Here is a 23,516-nt window from a genome sequence, read left to right as displayed (position 1 = left end):
CCCGGCAGCGCTCGGGGATTTTGGGGCCATTTTGGTTCATCTTGGGTGCAGCCCTGGCTGGGCTCTGGTGCTGCCCCAGGTGGATCCATGGAGGAGATCCTTTGGATAAATCCCTGCTTTATTCTGGGACTCTGCCCAGCCCCTGCTCCAGGGCAGCCTGCACAGGGCATCACCACCTCCTTTCCTTCCCGTGCCTCAGGGATTGGGTGCCCCCCATTCCCTTTCTCCGTTTTCTCCTGAAAATCCAGCTGGTTCCAGAGCCAGGCTCAGCTCCAGGCCAGCCTGAGCCCCCCCTCCTTCCCAATCCCTCTGTTGTCCTATGGCTCCATCCCAAAATAAAACTGCAGCTCACACCTTGGTGCTCATCCCAGTGAATCCTCTGCCTTTCCTGGGAACTCCTGCCACCAGGAACTCCATGGCTCAACTCAAAGGCTCAATCTGCTGGTATCAATGGAAGAAAAAAAACCAACAAAAAATCCCAAGTCCAACCTCTAACGATCCCTCCCATGCCTGTCTGCAAAAATTGACCCAATTCCAGCAGACACCTTCAAATGAACCAGCCTGGATCTCCATCCTGGGGAAAGATTCCAGGAAAAGCTGCAGGCTGCCAGAGCAAGTAAAGAATGCCCGAGGTAGAACAGGAGGGGGGAAAAAAGGAGATATAAGAGAGCAGAGTTGTTTTCTTGCTCTTATATGGTGCTGCTGTGCCACCAGCAGCTCCCTCGCTCCATGACTAATGAGGCTCAGCTGGGATCCACCCTTGCTTATCCTGTTATTTTTAGCTTTTTCCAGCCTCCTGCTCGCTGTGCCTGCCCTGTCTTATTTGAATTACTGAGTCTGCACTCTCAGTGGTTGTCCAGAGCAGGCAGGAATGGGATTTCTCATCCCTAAGGGAATTGTTTTTGGAGCTGGCAGTGACACCCTTTGAGGAGGAATCACCTTTGTGAGCCAGGCAGCTCCAGACAAGAGGATTCATTTTTTTTCCTTTCTCCCAGTGACCCTGGGATTGGCAGACAAATTCCAAAAATCATCTTTGCATCCACTTCTTAAAGGCTGGAAATGGAAAATTATCCTGAAGCAAGAATGGGGCTTTGATCAGCCTGGGAGAGCAGGGATTCCATGGAAATGCCACTGGGGTGGGAGCAGGTACAGAAATCCCACATCCTCTCCTTAGCAACCATTAAGTTCCTGGTCTGGGGCCAAAAGCCATTTCTGGGTGGAATCTGAAACTTTTGAATTGTGCCAGAATCCCTGGAATTAGGGATCCCTATCCCAGGCTGGCCATGCAGGCAGAGGGAACAGAGCTGATTTAAATCCAGGGGATTCATTAATTCATTAATTAATCCTGAGTGTCCAGTGTGCTGCACCTGCATTTATCCAGCCACAAAAACCAAGCTGGGTTTGCTCCATCCTTCCCAAAATCCCTGATCCCAGCAGGGTTTGAACCTCTCGGATTTGGGGACACGTCAACTTCAGTGCATATTTTAAGGAGGCCCCTCAAAAAGAGTGGATTTCTGCCAAAAAACTTTGGAGTTATGGGCATCAGCCTTCAGAGCTGAGGGAAAAATCCCCTTCTATTTTTGTCCTGACCATGACTCAGAGGAAGATTTGTCCCTGCAAAGTCACTCCTTTTTTGAGGAGGCATTTAAAGGCCGCTGCTGTCACCTGCTTGGCTCAGGATATTCCTATTTTTGGTGTTTGGCTTGGTTTAAAAAGATGTTTTTTCATTGCACATCCACTTTGTAGCGTGCTGTGTTTATTTTTTCAGCCTGCAAGTCCCAGTCCTGGGCTTTTGCCACCCCTTTTGCAATTAAAATTGCAAAATAAAGCCATAAAGAAATGAGGCCTCTCAGCTGTTCCTACCAGGAAGCACAAAGGGAATAGAGAAGGATGGATGGGCTGGAAGTGATAGCAGTGGGATAATCCCATCCCCATTCCCAGATTTTGCCCTCTGGCTCAGTGCTTTATTTCTAATTAATAACCTGATTTTTGGCTGAATGCAGGTGCAGCACACTGGACATTCCACACTCTAATTAATTAATTAATTAATCCCCTGGATTTAAATCAGCTTGGGCTTCCCTCAGCCTGCGATTCCAGGGATTTTGCCACATTTCAAATGGCTTCATATTCCTACCAGGAATATTCCCCAGAGCATAACTGAAGTGTTGAGTAGGGGACATGGGATTTCTGTTTGTGCTCCCAATCCAGCAAGCTTTCCAAATAATTCCTGCTGTCCCGCCCTGTCCTTCATCCTCAGGGAAAATCCTTTGTTGGGCCATTTCTCCCCTCTTGGAAAAATCCTCTCCCTGCTGCTGTTTTAATGGGGCTGGAGGGGGCAATTTTGTATTTTTCAAATCTCTTTTCAAATATTGCAAATTCATACTGGGAAAATGAAAGTGAACAAAATAAGTGGGAGAGGAAGGATAGGGAAATTTGGCTGGACAAGCCTGGATGTGCTGCCCATGGATTTGAGCAGGGCTGATAAAAAATCCTAAATTTGTTATCAGAGGTCAGATGAGGGGGTTACTTATGGGTCACTTTAAATTATTTTGGGTTATTCTGGATCAATGCAGCTGAAACTTTGGGAATCTCTTCTAGATGGGTTTGGGAGTGGATGGGTGCTGCCAGCATCCATCAGTCCAGCCAGCCTGGAGCAGAAAATGGGGTGTGGAGGCAGAGTTGGTTCCCTGGAGTTCCGTGCCGGGTGTGGATGTCCCGGCTGGCAGTGCCAGGCTGCTCCTGGCAGAGACACAGGGATGAGCTGGGGCACAGCAGCTGCAGGCAGGGACACTCTGTGCTTCTCCAGGACTGGGAATTCTGTAGGGACAGCTGTCCCTGCTCTGGGTTGGGTGAGGCTTGGTTGGGGTTCAGCTCAGGCAGATCCCACCCAGCACAATCCCTCTGTTTTCCTGGAGTGCCAGGTCTGTGTGTGCCAGCCAAAACTGGGGAAAATCGTTGGGAGCTGATGGGATTTGCTACAAATCCTCCCCCAAGTTGTGCTGCAGAGCGAGGAATTTGTGAATTTATTGATGCTCAGATAAAAGCTGATTTTTCCTGCTGGTGCTCTCCATAGATCCTGCACACTGGGAATGCTGCATTTCCACAAGAACTGTTGATTCCTAACAATAGAAATAAATCAAATTGCAAGGAGGCAGCTGGAGCTTTTCTGTGCTGTCTCCCCACACTCCTGAAGTGCTGGAGATAAATTGATGGAGACAGGGAATGGTTTGGGTGGGAAGGAATGTAAAGGTTATCCAGTCCCAATCCCTGCCATAGGGACACCTGTAGCTATCCCAGACTGCTCCAGGCTGGCCTTGGACACTTCCAGGGATGATGAATCCTTGAGAAAATCCATTCCAGGGCCTCACAGGGAAGAATTTCTTCCCAGTATCCCATTTAACTTCTGGCAGTGGAGCCATTCCCTGTGTCCTGTCCCTCCATCCCTTGTCCCCAGACCCTCTCCAGCTCTCCTAGAGCCCCTTCAGGCCCTGCCAGGGGCTCTGAGCTCTCCCCAGATCCTTCCCTTCCCCGTTCCCAGCAGTGAATCCTTGGTGGCCTCAGACCTCACCATCAGAGCTCCCTTTTAAGCACTCCTGATCCAGCTTTAGAAATTGTCCCACTGAAAATGAAGCCTGTGTGGTACCATTGAGCCTTCCTGGATGGCTTCCATGGAAAAATCTGCTTGTTTTCCATATGTTTGGTGGCTTTTATATCACTGGAGAGTTATAAATACTTGGGTGGCTTAAATGAGTCCCTGCAATTCTCTGTGAAGTGTTTGAATCAGGATGGGGAATTGCTGTATCCTTTTGCTCCAGGCTTTTAGGAAAGAGAAAATCCTGGTTGGGTTGTGTGTTTTTATCCCAAATCCATCTCTGGTGCTTCAGGTGGGGTTAGAAAGATGCTGCTTGTAAAAGATCTAGAAAAGTCCAGGGAAGTAAAAAAGGCTTGGAAAAGGGAAAGGACATTGGGTCCTTAACCTGCTGGAGGTTTATTCCCACCTGGAGCAGAGTAACACATCCAAAATGAGGGAAAAGCCCTGGGCATCATCTTCCTTCAGTAAAATGGAATAGTGCAGAGCATTATCCATGGATGTAATCCAAACAAATACTCCCCTTTCCAACAGATGTCAAGTATTAACTGATTAAAAATAATCGCTTTTTTCTTTATTTTTCTTGCTGGATTTAAACCCAGGGAAAGCTTAACTGGGCTTAAAGAGGAGCTAAATCCCTCACTCCCAGGAAATCATCAGCAAATAGAGCTGAAATCCCGGGATGCTGGGTATAATTCCTGCTCCCATACAAACTTGCTGTGCTTGGGAAGCCTTTGGGAGCCCAGCAGGAGCATCCTGGAGTGCTGGGGCTGGGCTGGGGCTGGGTCCCTGTCTCTCCCTCTGATGGGGGTTTTCCCTGGGGACCATCATCCCAGAGGGGAGCACGGAGCTGCTGCAGGGCTGGAGCCCCTCTGGAGCTCTGGGAATGTTCACCTGGAGAAGGGAAAGCCCCAGGGAGAGCTCAGAGCCCCTGGCAGGGCCTGAAGGGGCTCCAGGAGAGCTGGAGAGGGACTGAGGACAAGGATGGAGGGACAGGAGCCAGGGAATGGCTGCCACTGCCTGGGTTAGGTGGGATATGGGGAAGGAATTCCTGGCTGGGAGGGGCTGAAATGGATTTTCCCAAGGATGCCTCTGGATCCCTGGGAGTGTCCAAGGCCAGGCTGGGCAGGGCTTGGAGCAATCTGGGATAGGGGAAGGTTTCCCTGCCCGTGGCTGGGAGGGGGCTGGATGGGCTTTAAATTCCTTTCAAACCAAACCATTCCACGATCCTCTGAAAACTGAGACAAAACATTCCCAGCTCTTGAACTACTCCCTGATTTTCACCTGCTCCACGTTCCAGCACCATATTTATTTTGGGATTTGAAAAAAAAAAAAAAAATCACTTATTGAGCCTGGCTTTTGTATCAGCAGGGTGGGTTGGCCAACACCAGCCTGGAAAATAAACCTTCCCATCTGATAAGGCCCCTCTGGGAATGCCTGTGGGCAGGAAAGCATTCCTGGTGTGTCCAGCAGGAATTCCATGTCCCGGCTGCCTTGCTGCTGCTCCTGCTTCTTCCCCTTCCCATTCCAAAGGTTTGTGGGTGAAGCCCTTGTGGCTGGGGGTGATCAGAGCGCGACACAAGTGTGTAAAAATAAATGTGGGAAATGCCAAAAACGCCGGGAAAAGGGCTGGATGTGGCTTTGCTGTAATAACCCGGCATCCCTCCCTCCCTCCCTCCCTCCCTCCCTCCCTCCCTCCCTCCCTCCCTCCCTCCCTCCCTCCCTCCCTCCCTCCCTCCCTCCCTCCTTCCCACGGCTCCCAGCACCGGCAATGGGTGGGATCGGCTTCCCTGGCCGCCTTTATCCCTTTGAAGGAGCGTTTTCCCAGCGGGAATGGGGATGAGAGAGCCGATAACCTCCCTGTGCTCCTCCCTCCGCCTGTTAATGATTTCCTTGGAGCTGGGGCAGCCAGGGAAAGCAGAAAGCCTGGGAATTCCCTGGGACAAGGCTTGGGATGTGCCTTGGGGGCTCCTAGGAGCTTAAGAATGGGAAAAAAAACAAAAAAACAAAAAAAAAAAAACCAAACCAAAAAAAAACCAAACCCAACCAACCAACCAAACAGACAAACAAAAAAACCCTAAAAATACAAGCCCAGAAGCAGAAATTCTCTTTTCCCCCAGAATTTGGGATACCAGGTGTTTCCTCCTTCTGGAGAGGAAAACAATTTCTATTTTTCTAATATTTTTCTATAATTTCTATATTTCTGATATTTCCTCTATAATTTCCTCCTTCTGTAGAGGAATAATTAAGGCAATTCCATTGTCTCACCGGCAGAATTTGAGTCTGGTGAAGCTGAAGTTTCTTTTCCCTGCATGTCTGTGGGCAGGGATGTGCTGCCTGTGCCACGGGGTTGAATTCCCCCTGTGGGCATGCAGGAATCAGGCCCGGCTCGCTCCTGGTGCCCACCTCACCTCCAGGGCACGCTGTGCCCCAGCAGCACCTTCCCAATCCCCTGGAGAGGTTTGGAGGGCAGGGTTTCACGTGCCAGCCCCTCTGGAGATGTTCTCCAGGGATTCCCGAGGCACACATTCCTAATCCAAAACTGGTTTGGGGAAAGGTTCGGGAAAACTTATCTGGATCATCTCACAAGTGGTATCAGACCCCTTAAATTGGGGGTGCTTCATTAAGAGATGCAGCCCAGGCAGGGCAGGCACCCCTGGGCTTCTTTTCCCAGTGCAAAGGGGCGGGTGGGGGTCCCAGGAGCTGCTCACTGTGAGAGCAGCAGCCCGTGCTCATCCTCATCCCAGAGCATCGCTGCTTCCCGCTGACCCAGCTGGAAAGCTGCCAGGAGCTTTCCCTCAGATTAATCCCTCTCAGCTTTAATCATTACCTGCCTGCCCACCTCCTTCCTGCCGGGGAATGCAAACGGGGCTGGAGCAGAGGAGCAAATCCAGAGGTCAGGGATAATTCCTGGCCCTTCCCACCTCCGTGGCTCCATGTCCTGGGGGCAGATCCTGCCGGGGAGCAGGTGGCTCTGCTGCAGCAGGTGAACCTAGCTCTCTCTGGGAGAAACTTTGCTTCCTGGGGGATCCACTCCAGCCCTGGGAATGGGGAGGTTGGCACCAAGCTTTGTGTCACCACTGGACCTTCCCCGTTCCCAGCAGTGAATCCTTGGTGGGCTCCGACCTCACCTCCTCGAAATTCCCTTTGAAGCACTTCTGATCCAGCTTTAGGAATTGTCCCACTGAAAATGAAGCCTGTGTGGTACCATTGAGGGGGGAGATTGGGAGTTTTCCTTGTGATGCACAGAATAAATGGAATTTGAGTTTATGTAATGCTTGGAGCCACTTTTAGCTTGCCACAGATCCTTCTCCAAACAAAGCCAAGGTTATGCAGTAAATTGCAGAGTGGGGATGGTTTATTTGGATGAATTTTTATTTTGATGTCTGCATGAATGGGATTCTCTGCAGATCCAGGAAAAACCAAGGATGACTTCATTCTCTCTGAAAAATTTATGCAGAATATATTAATTATTTCTTTTTAAATGAAGTGTCTTTATTTTTTTTTTAAGCTCTACTGCTGCAGGGGAGAGAGAGCACTGGGGAGGAGGGTCTGGGGGTTCTCTCCATCCGTGCCCCAGCTGCACAGGGACTCCAGGGATTCTCCATCCATCCTCCACAGCTGCTCCAGCCTGTCTGTGCTGGTGGGAAGCTGGGAAAGCTGGGGCAGGGTGATGATCCCACAAAGGCCTTTTTTTTTTCTAGAGGCACATCTGGTGTGGGGGAATCAAATCCGAGCTGCCCTGAGCAAGTGTTCCTGGATTTAGTCATGTGAATCTCTGAACAGCTGGGCCTAGGAGCAGGAGAAATCCTGTTTGGAAAGGAGGGGAGGATGGAATTTCTGCTGTTCCCTGCCTGGCTGGGAGTGCCCGGAGCATGGTGTGAGCCCAGCCTGTGAGCCCATCATTGCTCTCTGGGTGTTTTAGTGCCCCTTGCACGAGCTGTGTCCAGACAAAAAAAGGATTGAAAATGACATTTGGGGTGTCCTCACCCTCCAGCCGCAGCCAGGGCCAAACTCTTTAAATGAGGCTGTTGGGGTTCGTGTTGTGGTTGGAAAAGACCCCCAAGATCACCCAGTGCTCACTGAGCCACATTCCTGAGTGGTTCAGGTTCGTTCCCATCCATTCGTGTTCTGAACCTTTCCGGGGATATGACTCCACCGCTGCCCTGGGCAGCCCCTTCCCGTGCTTAACCCACCCTTCAGTGCAGGAATGTTCCCTGATGCCCAGCCTGGGCCTTTTCCCTGCTTTCCCTGCCCCAAACCCGGCCGGGGCCAGGTGGGCGCTGGGGCCGAGCTCCGCTCCCTCTCTGCCGGCTGCAGGAGGTAAAAATAACCGGGAATGTAGGGCACAGCCTCTCTCAGAAATTCCCGCGCGGGATTTCCGAAGCAGCAGGCACAAGGAAGGTGTCTGCAGCTGCTGTTTCAGGGCCGGCTGCTTTGGGGTGCCCCGGGGACCGCGCTCCATCCCCGGCCGGGCCGGTGCCGGGGGGCTCGGGGGGGTCGGACCTGCGGCCGCCGCAGGACCGCCGGGGCCGGTGGAGCCTCCCCGTGTCCAGCGGGGGTTTGGGGGATTTTTTTCCCCCTCCTGGAGAGAAGCGCGGCCGCGGCGGCCCCGCCCGGCGCCCGGCGCGGAGCGGGCGGAGGCGGCCCCGGCCCGGCCCCCCCGCGCTCCCGGGGCCGCCGCTGCGCAGGCGGAGCAGCGCGGCCGCATCCATCTTCCCGGGCTGCCTCCTCCTCCTCCTCCTCCTGCTGCCTTCTCCCCATCCTCCTCCTCCCCAGCCTCCTCCTCCTCCCCCGCCGGGGCCGCGGCGGCTGCGGGCGCTGCCGGCGGGGCGGCAGCGGCGGATGATGCACCGAGATGGTTCACCAGGAAAATTGCTCCTACCAGGTAAGGGGCGAGCGCGGCCTGGCCCCCAGCCCCGGGCAGCTCCGGACAGCCCCGAGCCACCCCCGGCCGGAGCCAGCCCCGGTCTGTGCCGCCCCCGGGGCTGCGGCAGCGCGGGGCCGCCGCTTCGGGTTTGCACCGAGCACCGCGGGGTTCGCTGCGAGCATCCCGGGGTTCGCCGCGGGCATCCCGGGGTTCGCCGCGAGCATCCCGGGGTTCGCCGCGGGCATCCCGGGGTTCGCCGCGAGCATCCCGGGGTTCGCTGCGAGCATCCCGGGGCTCTCACCGAGCATCTCGGGGTTCGCTCCGAGCATCCTGGGTCTCGCTCCGAGCATCTCGGGGTTCGCACTGAGCATCCCGGGGTTCGCTCCGAGCACCCCGGGGCTCGGCAGGCAGAGCAGCCCCGGGGCTTTTGTGCTCGCCATGTGATGTTCGGGGGTTCATCGGGGCCGGGGATGCCCACATCCCTCTGCCTGCATCCCAGTGCCTTCCTGCCGGGATAAAACCGCTCCCTGGGAGCGAGAGAGCCGCGGGATGGCAGTCCTGGAGCTGCCGCAGCGCGGGGATGTCTTTTTCAGAGCATTTCCTGCGCTTCCCACGTTCCTGCGAGCGCAGGATGGTGATTCACAGGCTGCGGTCTGCTCCTGGTTCCGCAGGAACCGGCGATGGCGGTGTTTGTGAGCAGGCATCCCGGCCGCCCCCAGCCCCGGGGGTCGCCGTGTTTGGGGGGGTTATTTCAGTGAGGAAGTTGGGAGCTGGGCTGGGCTTGGGGCTTCGTTTCCCTCCGGAGAGAGGAGGGGTGAGAGGATGGGTGCTGTGGGTGCACCTGCACGGGAAGCCGCTCTCTGGGGGCTCGATGGCTCATTTGGGGGCTCGATGGCTCATTTGGGGGCTCGATGGCTCTTTTAGGGACTCGATGGCTCTTTTAGGGGCTCGATGGCACCGGCGGGTTATTAAATGCACCAACACCTGTCCCTCTGGCACGGCGATGCTGAGGAATGCCTTTGCCTACGTGCAGTGTTTTGGAAAACCCCCATTCCCAAACATCCCCAGAGCTGGACCCTCAGCAAGCAGGGCCTTGCCCAGACCAGCGCCCCTTCCTTGTTTTTCCTGCATTCCCGTGTTTCATTCCAACTTCAGGCCGTGTTATCCAACAAAATATCTCAGATGCAAAATACCTCACCAAGGGAAAAGATACGAAACAGAGGGGAGCTGAAATGATTTTTCACGGAATATTTTCAGTCTAGCAATTCTGGAAGTGAATTTCCATTTTTAACCTGTTTGGAAAAAAATACCCCGGGGTTTTTTTCGTGGTTTTTTTCCCCCAGCCTTTTGATTTCCCTGCAGCTCCGAGCCTGTTGCTCTGGACAGCCGGGATAAATGGTGCCATTGTTTGGGAGCAGCGGATGTTTTCCCAGCATACTCAGGAACGCACGGGTTAAAGGTTGGGCATTGTTTCCCGACTGGAAGGGCTCCGGGGGGTGGGATGATGATGGTGATGATGATGGTGATGATGATGATGGTGATGATGATGCCGAGCTGCGGCACAGGCCTGGCCAAAATCCCTGGGTGTTACTGCGCCAGCGCTGCTTTCCCTGCTTCCATCCCCTGCTCGTTTATGGATCGGTTCCTCTCCTCCAAACCCATAAATATTAGAGGGAAACCAGCCAGAAACCACCCAAAAAAAAAAAAATCCCGGGAAACATCTTTTCGATTGAAGTGTGTTTCCAAACCTTCCTGGGGTGCTGCAAAGATTAAGAGCAACCCCAGCCCCCTCCCAGCCCCATGAACCCTAAGGCCGAGCTTTAATCCTTTTGTGGACGGCAATCCCGGGCTTTGGGATCACAGCAGTGATGGGATTTCGGTGGCTGCCCGGGGGAGGGGGTGGCAATGTTTCCTCTGCTCTGCTCCTTCCCCACACCCCTTTTTTTGGAGCTGCTAAAGAAACTAAAAATAAATCAAAGAGAGGAACAAGTCAGCACTTGGGAAAACTTAAAAATGGGTTTGTTTTGGAGAATTCCAGCAGAAGAACTCTGACGTGCCCAGGTCATGGCTGGGCCACCAAATCCGTGGCAGGGAGGGAGCTGGGATGGGCAGGTGCTGAGGAAGAGGAGGATATTCCTGAAATCCCTGATTCCGCCAGGGGTGAGCTGTGGGTGCTGGGCTGGGAAGTGCAGGTGGCCCTGGGCTCTCCTGGGGTTTGGATGTGGCTGTCAGGTGAATTCCTGGAATTTAGGGTGGCTCTTCCATGGTCTGGAGGCCCCAGCATCTGCCATCTTTTCCATGGATGCACCCTGGAATCAGATGGAGGCTACCACTCTCCGTGCCATAGGTTTCTCTCTTATTTTTTCTTCTTTTCTTATTTATTCCAGTTTATTTCCCTCTATCAAACATTTTATTTAGGACTCTATAGTTCCTTCTGCAGTCTGACCAGGAAAACCTTGGCTGAGTGATGTTTTCTGAGCTCCTGAGCCCACATGGAATAAAAATCCAGCATGCAAATCCAGGCTTCAACCCAGAAATAAAGGTTTTATTCTGCTGGGTGGTTCAGCTGGGCTTTACTGGCCCTCAGCCTCAGCCAGGCCTTCAGTTTGCTTTGTAAATCTGTATTTTCAGCAGGGCCTGACAGCTCCACAGAGCACTGCTGGGCTCCTCAGCCTCCTCCTGGTTTAATCCATGTTTGTTACCATTGCTGTACAAGTGGGTGATGTGTCTGAATCACTGGTTTTTGAATTTCTGATGAAAAGCAGAGAATTCAGGGGCACCCAGTGCCCGTGCCTGAGGCAGGAGCCTCCCAGTTGCCCCTGGGAACAGGATTTGGCTCCGTGTTCTGGCACCAGGCAGGGCTGAGCTATCTGCTGGCACCGGGGCTCTGGAGATGGTTCCAGGCTCCACACGTGCGAGGAAAATTAAAAAGAAAAAGAGACCTGAGGAGAAAAGAGATTTTATTGGCTTAGAGATCATCTCTGAGGTGGTGCAGTGGTGGAGCCTGGTGGGTTTTTCAGGGATGAGGGATGTGTCCAGGTGTTGGGATTGATTTTATTTGGCTGTTTCTGAGAGGGATCCTTTGGCAAACCCAGTGCCAGGGAGGTGCTGGTGCCACTTTGGATCAGGCTGGAAGCTCCAGGGATGAATCAGGCAGGGCTGGATGCCCCCCACCCCTCCCAGGATCCCAGTGAACCCCAGAATAAATCCACAAAAGTCACAAAATAATTGGAGGCTTCGTGAGGTTTCTTCAGTTTGGTCTCAGGAGGGGTTTGGAGCTCCAGAAATCAGCAGATACCATGTTTTTCTTAAAAGTGAGTGCAAATTCTGGCAAAATATAACTCCAAGGGACAGGCCTTGGGGAAAACCTCAAATTCCATGCAAATCCAGTGTGGAGAAGCTGGAGAGCTTCTGGCCTGGCCCCTCCCCATGGAATATGCTCCAGGCTGGCACAGCTGAGGAGGCTCCCTGGCACTGCCCCACGTCCCACAGCAGTGACAATAAAGCAGAGCCTTTGTCAGGGAGCTCTGGGGCCTTCTTCAGACAGGGATCCCAAAAAAAGGCTCTGCCAAGTGCTGGAAAAGCACATAGGGTGTGCTGAAGCTCAGGGAAGCGTCAGCACAAGGGAGGCCTTGGGGTAAGCTCATCCCTAAATTTTACAAACTTGCAAGAGCCTTGTACTGGAAAGGGACTGGTGGGAGAGGTTTATTCCAATAAACCTTGTAATAAAATTGAGGTTTTGTGGCATGGAATCACAGAATGACAGAATAATTTGGGTTGGAAGGGGCCTTAAAACCCATCCTGATGGGCAGGGACTCCTCTCACTATCCCAGACTGCTCCAAGCCCCATCCAAACTGTCCTTGGGCACTGCCAGGGATCCAGGGGCAGCCACAGCTTCTCTGGAAATCCATTCCAGGTCCTCCCCACCCTCCCAGGGAGGAATTGCTTCCCAGTATCCCACCCGTCCCTGCCCTCTTCCAGTTTAAAACCATTTCCCCTTGTCCTGTCCCATCCTCTTGTAAAGAATCTCTCCCTGACAGTTCTGGCAACTTGACATTCCAAGATCCTGGAATTTGCCTCAATCCCTGAGTGCTCCATGCCCATGATTTTGGCGCCTTAGAGAGCTTTCCTTGAACTCTGCTGGGAATTCAGGGGTTCCTTTCCTCCCTTGGGATCCAGGGTGCTTGGGAGCTGATCCCAGCGGGAAGGGGGAATTCCTCCCCCTCTGGAGCACACCCCAGCCCTGTGGGGGATTTCACTGGCTCCAGCAATGCTTTTATTCTCAGGAAAGGGGAATTTTGCTGCTTTCTTGTCCTGGAGCCAGGGGGGCGTGTTCCAAGCACCCCACACTCAGTGTGCCCTATTTCCTGGCCTCACTCAGGGATGATTTCCACCCTTCCATGCCCATCCCAGGGTTCCTGGCAGAACTGGCTCCGTGTGCTCCCTCCCATTCAGGGACCCCCCAGCACCTGACCTGCTCCAGAGTTTGCTGCTCTGAGCTTTCCCTTACTGCTGGAAAAAGGAAATCAGGCTCTTCCCCCTCCAGAGAGGGAGTGGGATCCCCATTCCTGGGGCACATGGAGCCTTTTTTGGGGTGTTCCAAGCAGAGGGACAATGGTGGCTGTGGGTTCAACCCATGGGGAAGGGGCTGAACACCAAAGGGTTTGGTCCCTGTGCTGAGAATCCCTAAATTCCTTTCCCTTTTGATATCCCAGTTTAAATCGGCATTTCCCAGCCCATCCCAAGGGAGCAGGTCCTGGCACTGAGGACCCCAGATGTGCCCCCAGCTGTGGCCCCAGCTGTGCTGCTTAGCCAGGTTTGGGGCTTCTCCCATGGCCTGGAACAGCTCCTGGGTGCAGGGTTTTCCCTGGAGACTGGGATCAGCTCTGGGAATGCAGAGCCCTGGAGGGCAGGGCAGAGGTGAGCTGAAAGCTGGGATACAGGATAAAATATCCCAAAAACTAAAAGTATATTTATTCCTATTTCTATTTTTAGGGTTGTGTCACTTCCTGCCCTTCGAGGTGGCTTTAGGGTCACTTTGCAGGGGTGGACACAGCAGGAGAGGGCTCAGCCAGGGAGGGGACACGGGGACATCCCCGGTGGTGAGGACAGGGCGCTGCAGGACTGTCACACACCAGGAGGGGACTCGTGACAAATCCCAGGCTCAGCCCCTGCCCCTGCTCCTGGCCACGCATTCTTCCCCTGGGGCTGTGCCGTGAGTTATTTATTTATTTGGGGTTTATTGTGTCAGGATCCGTCCTCAGCTGGGAGAGGAAGTGGATTTAGCGACAGCAGGAAAGAACACAATGAGTCAGCGGCGGAGGGAAACTGAAAATAAGGAAATATCCAGAGAATGACTTTGTTTCATTTGGGAATTACAGTTGCAAAGCACCATCCAGGGACAAAAATGGAATTAAACATTTATTATTGCTGGTTTTGCCTTGAAAATTCAGAGTAGATTCAGGCTGGGATGGATCACTTGGGTGTTGTTAGAGCTGGGAATTTACCTGGAATTTGCATTTGGGCTGCAATGATGTCAGCATGGCTTGGCTATCTCATTAAATTGTCTATAGTTGTGTTGCTCCAAAAATCAGGATTTTTCTTGCTGCTGTGCCAGGTTTTGGGGAAAAACTGTGGCATAATTCCATTTTCCTAAGGATTCCTTTTGGGAATTCCTGCCCTGAGCATGAGCTCTGCTCTCCCTGCAGCTGATCCAGACAAACCCTTCCGGCTGGGATGGGATTTCAGCAGGGACAGAGCAGGATTTGTGTGGCAGGGGGTCGGTAGTGCCCTTGGGAAGCTCAGATCTCCAGGCAGGAATGCTGGAGGCAGGAGCTGGAAGCTCCAGGTTTGCAGGCTGTGAGTCCCCCCAGGAGCCAGGGATGGAATTTTGGGGGATCCCCAGGCTCCCCACTCCCAGGATGGGGAGCAGGATTCGGCTGTGTGCCTCTGATGCTTAATTCAAAGAAATGTAGGAATTTTTGCACCTGGAAGAGCCAATTTAGCCAGGGAACAGCTCCGTGGGGTCCTTGCTGGTGGGTCTTGCATGGAGTAAAAATTCCAGCTGGTGGTTCCCATTTGTGGGATGTGAATCCCTGTGATGGATCTTGGGAATTCCTTGGGACAACTTCCCTGGGGAAAAGCCCCAGGAAGGAAGGAGGAAGCACCTTGCTCCAAGCCCGGCAGCAGGGCCAGCCTGGGGTTTTGACATCAGACACCGGGATTTTTCCTGCCCTTGTGCAGCCGCTGGAGCTCGGGGTTATTTTTATCCGGCGCTGGCAGTGGCTGGAGAAGGACGCGGATTCCCAGCTCCTCTCCCTGGGGCTCCCTGCCTTTATTTGGGAAAAGCAAGGTGCTGCGGGACAGCGGAGAGGTGCTGGAGGAGCATCCCGGCCAGGAGCGAGCCCTCCATCCCCTGGTGTTGGCTGCGGGGCCGGGGCAGGACTGAGATGTGCGGCCGGGAGCGGGGCCGATGCAGCGGGAGCCGGGAGCGGGGGAGATGAGCCGGGAGCGGGATGATGGAATGGGTGACGTCATCAGGAAAGCATCCCCGCCGCCCGCGGAGGGCAGCTATAAAAAGGTAAAGGGACAAAAAGGGACAGAAAGGAGCCTTTGTGTGCCACCCGGCGGGAATGCTGCGGGAATGCTGCCCGGATCCCGCCCAGGCCGGTGGGATTCGGGGGCTGGAGCAGGGAGAATCCACGGTTTGTAAAGTGCTGGCACGAGGCAAACCTTCCTCCTTCCTTCTTTCCTTATCTCCTGCTGATAAAATAGCAGGGGAGGCTTCCAAAGGCATTCTCCTACCTGGAAACCTCCGGGGGGCTTAAGGCATTTTGTGACGTGGCTCAAAAAGTTTTGACTTGGGTTTGCATTTACCCCGGGAAGAAAAAAGGAGATAAAACCACATTTTCTGTGATCCTGCGTTGTTTGTAAATCCCAGAATAGCCCTTGTGCAGTGCAGAGATAAAATGAGACGCTGCCTATGGCTCTGGGACTTTAAATATAGTCCTGGTCAGGCTGGGAATGACAGAGCCTGGCAAAAATAGCCCTGGTGGCCTGGCTGAATGTCCCAGTGCTCCTGCTGGTGTCCCAGTGCTCCTGCTGGGGATCCCAGTGCTCCTGCTGGGATCCCAGTGCTCCTGCTGGGTGTCCCAGTGCTCCTGCTGGGTGTCCCAGTGCTCCTGCTGGGTATCCCAGTGCTCCTGCTGGGTGTCCCAGTGCTCCTGCTGGGTATCCCAGTGCTCCTGCTGGTGTCCCAGTGTTCCTGAAGTGTTTGGTGCTGGAGGATGGGTGGGAAGGTATTCCTCCACTCTGCTCCCCTCTCCTGCAGGGCTGTGTCAGGGCTGGGGATGGGCAGGGCAGGATGGGGATGGGATCCTGCCAGGGCAGGATGTGGAGCTGCTGGAGAGAGCCCAGAGGGGAGCACGGGGCTGCTGCAGGGCTGGATCCCCTCTGCAGCCAGGCTGGGAGAGCTGGGGGTGCTCACCTGGACAGGAGAAGGATCCAGGGAGAGCTCAAAGCCCCTGGCAGGGCCTGAAGGGGCTCCAGGAGAGCTGGAGAGGGACTGGGGACAAGGGATGGAGGGACAGGACACAGGGAATGGCTCCCACTGCTGAGGGCAGGGATGGATGGGAGATTGGGAACTGGGAATTCCTGGCTGGGATGGGATTCCCAGAGCAGCTGTGGCTGCCCCTGGATCCCTGGCAGTGCCCAAGGCCAGGCTCACTGGGGCTGGGAGCACCTGGGGCAGTGGGAGGTGTCCCTGCCATGGATGGGATGAGCTCTGAGGTCCCTTCCATCCCAAAGCAGGATTATTGCAGGAGTGTGTGACACGTTGCCCTTTTCCCTGGACCACCCCAGCCAGGCCTGAGTTGTGTTCCCCTCCCAGGCTCCAGCCCAGGCACTGCTGCCCTTCCGACAGGGAAGGTCAAGGGGAAGAAGGAAAACATCCGCCCCGGATTGTTTTGTTTTCCCCTTAAAAATCAAAAGCTGCTTTTTGTTTAAAATCATTGTGAGAACTGAATTGTGCTCAGCTCTGCACAGAGCAGAAACACTTTTATTTTTTGAGTCAGTGCCAAAATACACATTTAAATACCATGGGGTTATGTTTTCCTTGGAGTTACCTTTGCATTTTGAGGATTTGACCCATTATTCCTTCTATATCAAGTCAGAATATTTCACAGTCAAAACCCACCTTGCTGTTTCCCTTCTCCATTTACATTTTTTCATACCCAGCTCTGGATTTTGAGTGCAGCTGTCAGGTAATTTATCCAAAGCCTAAAGTCCATTTCCCTCAGGTATATTTTATTTCTTACTAACTGCTCCCCATTTTACAATAGCAAACAGGACTCTGGATTTCTTTATGGTCGTTAGCCTGGGCCTGCCTTGGAAAATGGGATGTTCCCAGCTCAGTCCTGGGAGCAGAGTTACTGAGAATCCTCATTAATGACCTGCTGGAGAAAACAAATTGCATGATGATTAAATGTACAGATGTCAGCCTGGGAGCAGTGGGGAAGAGCAACATTAAAACAGATCTGGAGAGACAGATCTGCCAGAAAGGAGGAGAAATGTCCAATCCTGCCTGGATTTTGGGAAAAGGAGCAGCTTTTGGTGCCCATGGAGGAGGTGGGGATGCTCTGGGGAGGGAGAGGTCCCAGCTGGAGAGGAGATGGGGATGTGCTGTGGGCTGGATTTCAGCTGGAGCACAAGGAAAATCGAATTTAGATGGGAAGATATGGGAGAGGATCCTCTGAGCTGGGAAAGGGGAAATTTCCAGGACTTGGTGGAATATTGGGGCACTGGCACAGCCAAGGGCACCCTGAGATGGGCAGCACAAGGAGCTGGCACCAACCTCCCTCCTTCTGCTTCCAGCTCATTAAAAATTTGTTTTCACTCATTTCTCCTTATTTTTTTTCCCTGTTCTGTCCTCCCCAGCAGGGCTGGCTATTTTTAATCCTAAATCTGTCTCCATGTGATTGAGGTATTGATTATTGAAACCTAAAACCACAATGGTCGGGGTAAAACTTCAGGAACCTGGAGCTCAGCCCAAAAACTCAGTACCGCTTGGTGTCATGGGGTTTATTTTTATTATTTTAAGGACTTGAAATAAAAGGAGTTAGGTTAGAAATGAATTATTTTGGTAAGGGATTGACAATTTAATGGGCAGGGTAACAATGTGTATAATCAGCACTGGAGCTGGAATTAAATCATTCGTTATTTTAGGTGAATAATTTGCATTTTGTCACACTTCCTTATACAAAAAAGTGCTTTATTTTTCCTGAGGTGGGATATGGGAAGCACAATTCCATGAATTAGCCCCATAAAAGCAGCCCAGCCTTGCCTGCCCTATTTCTTTTTGTTGTGTTTTCTGGATTGGGTATTAAGTGTTATTTTATAATTAAATGTTTGAGGCTTTCTAAGTGTTTCTTCCATCAATAACTTCCTGAATTTGTTGTCAGTGTTGGCACGTGACCCATTAGTGACAGACACTGGGGGAGGTTTTGAATCTGGAGCTGAGATTTGCATTTATTGCACATTGATTGCACAGTTATTGATCAGGGCTTCGTTGCAAATCATTTTGTTGATTGCTATTTTTTTACTCCTGTACTTATATGTATATTTATGTTTATGGTTGTGCTTGTGTTTGTGGTTGTATTTTTATTTATAATTATACTTGTGTTTGTGTTTATGTTTATATATAAAAATACATTTTAAAATCCAGGGATAATTTGATGACAATGGTTCAAAATCCATCCCTGAGCACACTGGCAGGAGAGGGATTTTTTGTGGGGTTGGAAGTTGCTCAGGGAAGTGGAAGGTACTGATGGAGGTGTCTGTGTGTGGATATAGGTACAGATATTGGGGAATATACCAGGATATATCTATCAGCAAGTTTGGGGTGCAATCAGATGCCCTTTAGGGTCCTTTCCAACCCAGACCAGCCTGGTTCCATGTGGAGAGAGCCGGGGATTCCCAGTGGGATGTGCTCTGTGGCTGACCCAAGTGTGGAATGCTTGGGAGATGCTGGACATGCTGAGCTCAGTGGTGGGGCTGGTGGGACAAGTCCTCTTCCTGTGCCCTTGCCTGGCCAGAGCTCGTCCCTTCTTGTCCCTTCCCAGAGCTTCATCCTTCCATGTGTCCTTCCTGGATCCTGATCCCTGTGTCGCTTCCCAGAGCTTCATCCTTCTATGTGTCCCTTCCCAGACCTCCATCCCTCCCTGTCCCTTCCCACACCTCCATCCCTTCATGTCCCTTCCCAGCTCCTGATCCCTGTGTCCCTCCCCCAAGCCTGACCCCTGTCCCTCCCTGCAGGCCCAGAAGAATGAGCGTGAGTCCATCAGGCAGAAGTTGGCTCTGGGCAGTTTCTTCGACGATGGCCCCGGGCTCTACACGAGCTGCAGCAAGAGCGGCAAGCCCAGCCTGTCCTCCCGGTAAGCCAGAGCCCAAATCCCCAGGGAAGCCTGGGAAGGGGGAGGTCTCTGCAGTGGGACACCCCAGGATCACCCCTCACACTGCCCTTTAACCATGTTCCTGAATTTTCTGTGCTTAGAACATCCCCCAGCTGCAACACCTGTGTGTTATGTGAACTCCTGTAAATGAGGGGGGAAGTTCTCATTTAACATGGAGTAGAAAGGGATTTGGATGTTGAGGGGATAAAGGAAATGAGGTGAAGATTTTCTGAGTTAGGTTTCCTTCAGGTTTTCATTTAGGATTTGGCACAGGGTGCCCAGAGCAGCTGGGGCTGCCCCTGGATCCCTGGCAGTGCCCAAGGCCAGGTTGGACAGGGCTTGGAGCACCTGGGACAGTGGGAGGTGTCCTGCCATGGCAGGGGTAGCACTGGGTGGGCTCTAGGGTCCCTTCCAACCCAAACCATTTGGGAATTCCAACCTCCATGATTCTGGAATTGTGATTAAAGATTGGAAAAGTGATTAGTGCTCAGGAAGCACCAGAGGATGGGCAAAATAAGCTTTAATGTGGCTTCCTGCCTCCCCTCCATATCCATGAGCTCTGCTCCGGACATGGCTCCATCCCTGGAGCAGCAGATGGATTCCTCCCTTGGATTTTTAAAGTTTTTGCATCAAATACACTCCAGAAACTCCTTTTTGTCTTCAGCTGAGTGGAACCCAGGGCACTGGGGAAGCATCAAACACCTCCCATGTTGGGAGTAAAGCTCTACCTGTTGCCATGGGATGGGAGAAGAAAGGAGGCTTAGGGAGGCAGAAACCCAGGAGGAATCCTGCTGTTCCAGGGGAGAGGTGCAGTTGTGGAGTTAAATTGAGCTGGGGATCATTTGAAAGGGAAAACAGCTTTGCTGTGTGTAGTTACAGCTGAACCAGGAGCTGCTGTCTGGTAATTAGAGCAGGGCTTTAATTAATGCAGCTCATCAGGGTTTGGCAGCTGTGCCCCCAGAAATTGCCAGCTGTGCCTGAAGGATTTGGTGGTTGTTAATATTTATAACCCAGGAAAAGTCTTCCCTGTTCCAGGACCTGCAGGAACATTTGCAGGATGTTATTCCCATGTTTTTGTATGGAATTGCAGAGTAGGATCATGAGATGCTGGGGTTGGATGGGACCTTAAAGCTCATCCACTCCCTGTCCATGGCCAGGAACACTCTCACTATCCCAAACTCTGTCCAACCTGGCCTGGAACAATTCCAGGGATCCAGGGGCAGCCACAGCTTCCTTGCCAGGATCTCACCACCTTCACTTGTTCATTAATAAACAATTATTAATCCTGTTTATTTTGTGGTAATGGTAACTAATAACCCCCACAGAAATAAATGGCAAATAGGAATTTGCTGTTCCCAAGAAGCAATACAAGCTCCCAGCACACTGGGAATGAGGAATAACAGGATTTGGGGAGTTCTCCATCTCCAGCAGGTGGGGATGGATTGGGGTCTCTCACCTGGGCTTTTCCCTTCTCTCAGCCTGCAGGATTCCCTGATCTTGCATCCAGAGAAAATCATTCCTGGGGAGTGGAATGTGATTGGGGTTAATCAATTCCAATCCAGCAGTGGAGCAGGAGGGTCTGGAAAACAGCAGAATAAATTCTTGTGTTACAAATAAACAAACTGTGAATAAATAATTTCCACCAATGACAAAATATTTTATATTATTATATATGCTATTTATATCTTTATACATTTCTCTTTATTTTTTCATTCTTTATTTTTAAATAATTTTTGTGGGTTTTTCGTAATAACACGTTCCATATCTTTTATTGTATTTTTAAAGATTTTATTTAATGTAACCAGAGCTAAATAATCAAAAATAATAATGACATTTTGAAATAATGATCATACAAAATAATCAAGAGTCCCTGCGGTGTGGGGGTAATTCTGCAGTTTATCAGTAGATGGTGGTAGAAGCCCTGTGACACTGAGCAGCTCCCAGTGCCACGCTGCGGTGCTCCCAGCCCCAGGGGACAGCAGTGTCACCTGTCCCTGTGCTCGCCCAGGTTACAGAGTGGGATGAACCTGCAGATCTGCTTTGTCAACGACAGCGGCAGCGACAAGGACAGCGACGGCGATGACAGCAAGACAGAGACCAGCCTGGACACGCCCTTGTCACCCATGGTGGGTCTGGCCCCTCAGCCTGCAGCAGGACAGCCACAGGGCATCCCTGAGGAGGCTGCAACCCCAAACCCCAGAGCAGCATTTACAGCCCTCAGTAAATGTGAGATGCTGAGGGACGGATAAGAAACCTCGCCTGCTGCTGTAGAGTTGATGCCTTCATGTCAAGGCTTTTCCTTTTCCTTTTCCTTTTCCTGCATGGATCCAGCATTCCTTTTTGGATGCAACACCACAGCCCCAAGTGTTTCCCTCCACTTTAACCTTCCAACACCTTCTGAGCTGCTGGGCTCCTCCTTCCCTGTAAAGTCAAGGAAGCCTAGCTGGGAATCACTCTGATTTTAAAGATAATCCTGTGGATTAAGATAAAAAATAAATCCATGCCTTTCACAGTTTCTGTAGGAAGAAAAGCCTCAAAAATAGGTCAAACTTTGCTGTGGCTTCTTTGCTTCCCCAGAGCAAGCAGAGCTCGTCCTACTCGGACAGAGACACGACGGAGGAGGAGTCTGAGTCCCTGGATGACATGGATTTCCTCAGCAGGCAGAAGAAGCTCCAGGCTGAAGCTAAGATGGCCTTGGCTATGGCAAAGCCCATGGCCAAGATGCAGGTGGAGGTGGAGAAGCAGAACAGGAAGAAGTCGCCGGTAGCAGATCTCGTAAGTGGGGCTGGGGATGAGGCAGGGCTGAGCCCAGCCCTGGACATCACTCCTCTGGTGGCTCTGGCTCACAGGGGTGGGAGAGGTGGACAGGAGGGCTGGAGAAGGGGATGGAAGGAGAAATGGGAGCAGGGAATGAGGTGCTGGAGGCTGGTGCTGCCTTGAGGCTGCTCATGCTCTGAGCTGGAGCCCGTTCATCTCATCCTGGAGCGTTCCTGCCTCGGCCTAGGGCTGTCACCACCACCCTCACCCCAGTTCCATCAGATATTCCTGCTCCTGCTCCCCTGGGAGCCAATTCCATCCAATATTCCTGCTTCTGCTCCACTGGGAGGCAATTCCATCTGATATTCCTGCTCCCCTGGGCGCCTTAGGCCCAGTTTTGTGCTGGTGGCTGGACTCCATTTGCTGGAGTTGTGGCTGCCTGTTTGTGAGGGGGGATGCAAAACTGAGGGGACAAACTGCTCAGAACTAGAAATAATGGGAAGAAAACAGTAAAATATTGGAAGGAAACGGTAAAATATTGGAAGGAAGCAGTAAAATATTGACTATTTCTTTCCAGCTGCCACATATGCCTCATATAAGTGAATGCCTGATGAAGAGAAGTTTAAAACCCACTGACTTAAGGGACATGACCATCGGGCAGCTACAGGTGATAGTCAACGACCTGCACTCACAGATAGAAAGTAAGTGGTAATTGCTTAATTTTTCTGGGGTTTGCCTGCTTTAAATGAGAACAGTTCTCTGGGATAAATATAACTACTCCTCATGGAAAGGGCCGTCCGGCCTGGCCCAGCTGCCCAGGACTGGGCCAGAGTCGCCATCCCTGCAGGGATTTCAAGCCCTGTGGATGTGGCACTTGTGGGGACAATCCCCAGCTGGGGTCCCCAGGACACTCCAAACTCAGCCCCTTTCCCCCATCTCAGGCTTGAACGAGGAGCTGGTGCAGCTGCTGCTGATCCGGGACGAGCTGCACACGGAGCAGGACGCCATGCTGGTGGACATCGAGGACCTCACCAGGTGAGGCAGGGACTGCTCTCCCTCACAGCTCCCAATTTACCCTCAGCAGTGAGGCAGGGACTGCTCTCCCTCACAGATCCCATTTTACCTTCATCAGGTGAGGCAGGGACTGCTCTCCCTCACAGCTCCCAATTTACCCTCACCAGTGAGGTAGGGACTGCTCTCCCTCACAGCTCCCAATTTACCCTCAGCAGTGAGGCAGGGACTGCTCTCCCTCACAGATCCCAATTTACCCTCAGCAGTGAGGCAGGGACTGCTCTCCCTCACAGCTCCCTGTTTACCCTCACCAGGTGAGGCAGGGACTGCTCTCCCTCACAGCTCCCAATTTACCCTCACCATTGAGGCAGGGATTGCTCTCCCTCACAGCTCCCCGTTTGCCAGCAGCAGCACCTGGGGTTTTTCCTGCCAGAATTTTGGGATTAAAGCTTTTGCCATCCAGGATTTTGGGAAGGAATTGTTCTCTGGGAGGGTGGGGAGGCCCTGGGATGGATTTTCCAGGCCGCCCCCTGGATCCCTGGAGGCGCCCAAGGCCAGCTTGCACGGGGATCTGTCTTTGCCATCAGGAGGGCTGGAAAAGGGGGAGAACTTTGGAATCACTTAATTATTAATATTTAACAATTATATATTTTATATAATGTATATTTAATATAAATATGAAATAAGATTAATGTTATAAATATTTATAATATAATAATATACATCATATATAAAATAAAAATTTAATAAATATATAACATTGTATTATATAATAATATAATCTATTTAACTATATTTTATATTTTAATAATATTATAGATTTTTAATATAATGTATATA

At 52.0% G+C, this 23,516-nt stretch overlaps 1 protein-coding gene across 3 annotated transcripts in view; it reads left to right on the top strand.

The window, feature by feature from the left end:
• Positions 1 to 23,516, top strand: part of SCHIP1 (schwannomin interacting protein 1) — a 36,591-nt gene that overhangs the window by 11,590 nt on the left and 1,485 nt on the right. The window contains exons 1-6 of one of the 3 annotated variants that reach the window (XM_084211930.1): positions 8,303 to 8,477; positions 18,772 to 18,890; positions 20,917 to 21,034; positions 21,486 to 21,683; positions 22,243 to 22,366; positions 22,607 to 22,700. In XM_084211930.1, the coding sequence (XP_084068056.1) occupies positions 8,448 to 8,477; positions 18,772 to 18,890; positions 20,917 to 21,034; positions 21,486 to 21,683; positions 22,243 to 22,366; positions 22,607 to 22,700 (683 nt within the window). In that variant the 5' untranslated portion in view covers positions 8,303 to 8,447. Of the gene's footprint in view, positions 1 to 8,302; positions 8,478 to 14,740; positions 15,041 to 18,771; positions 18,891 to 20,916; positions 21,035 to 21,485; positions 21,684 to 22,242; positions 22,367 to 22,606; positions 22,701 to 23,516 lie in introns of those variants that run through there. The other 2 variants (XM_084211929.1, XM_084211928.1) reach the window with 2 other exon arrangements.

Source organism: Fringilla coelebs (genome assembly GCF_963513975.1).
Source record: "Fringilla coelebs genome assembly, chromosome: 10".
Classification (NCBI taxonomy): Eukaryota; Metazoa; Chordata; class Aves; order Passeriformes; family Fringillidae; genus Fringilla; species Fringilla coelebs.
The sequence above is the reverse complement of the archived record's forward strand: the minus strand, read 5'-3'. Positions and strand labels throughout refer to the sequence as shown.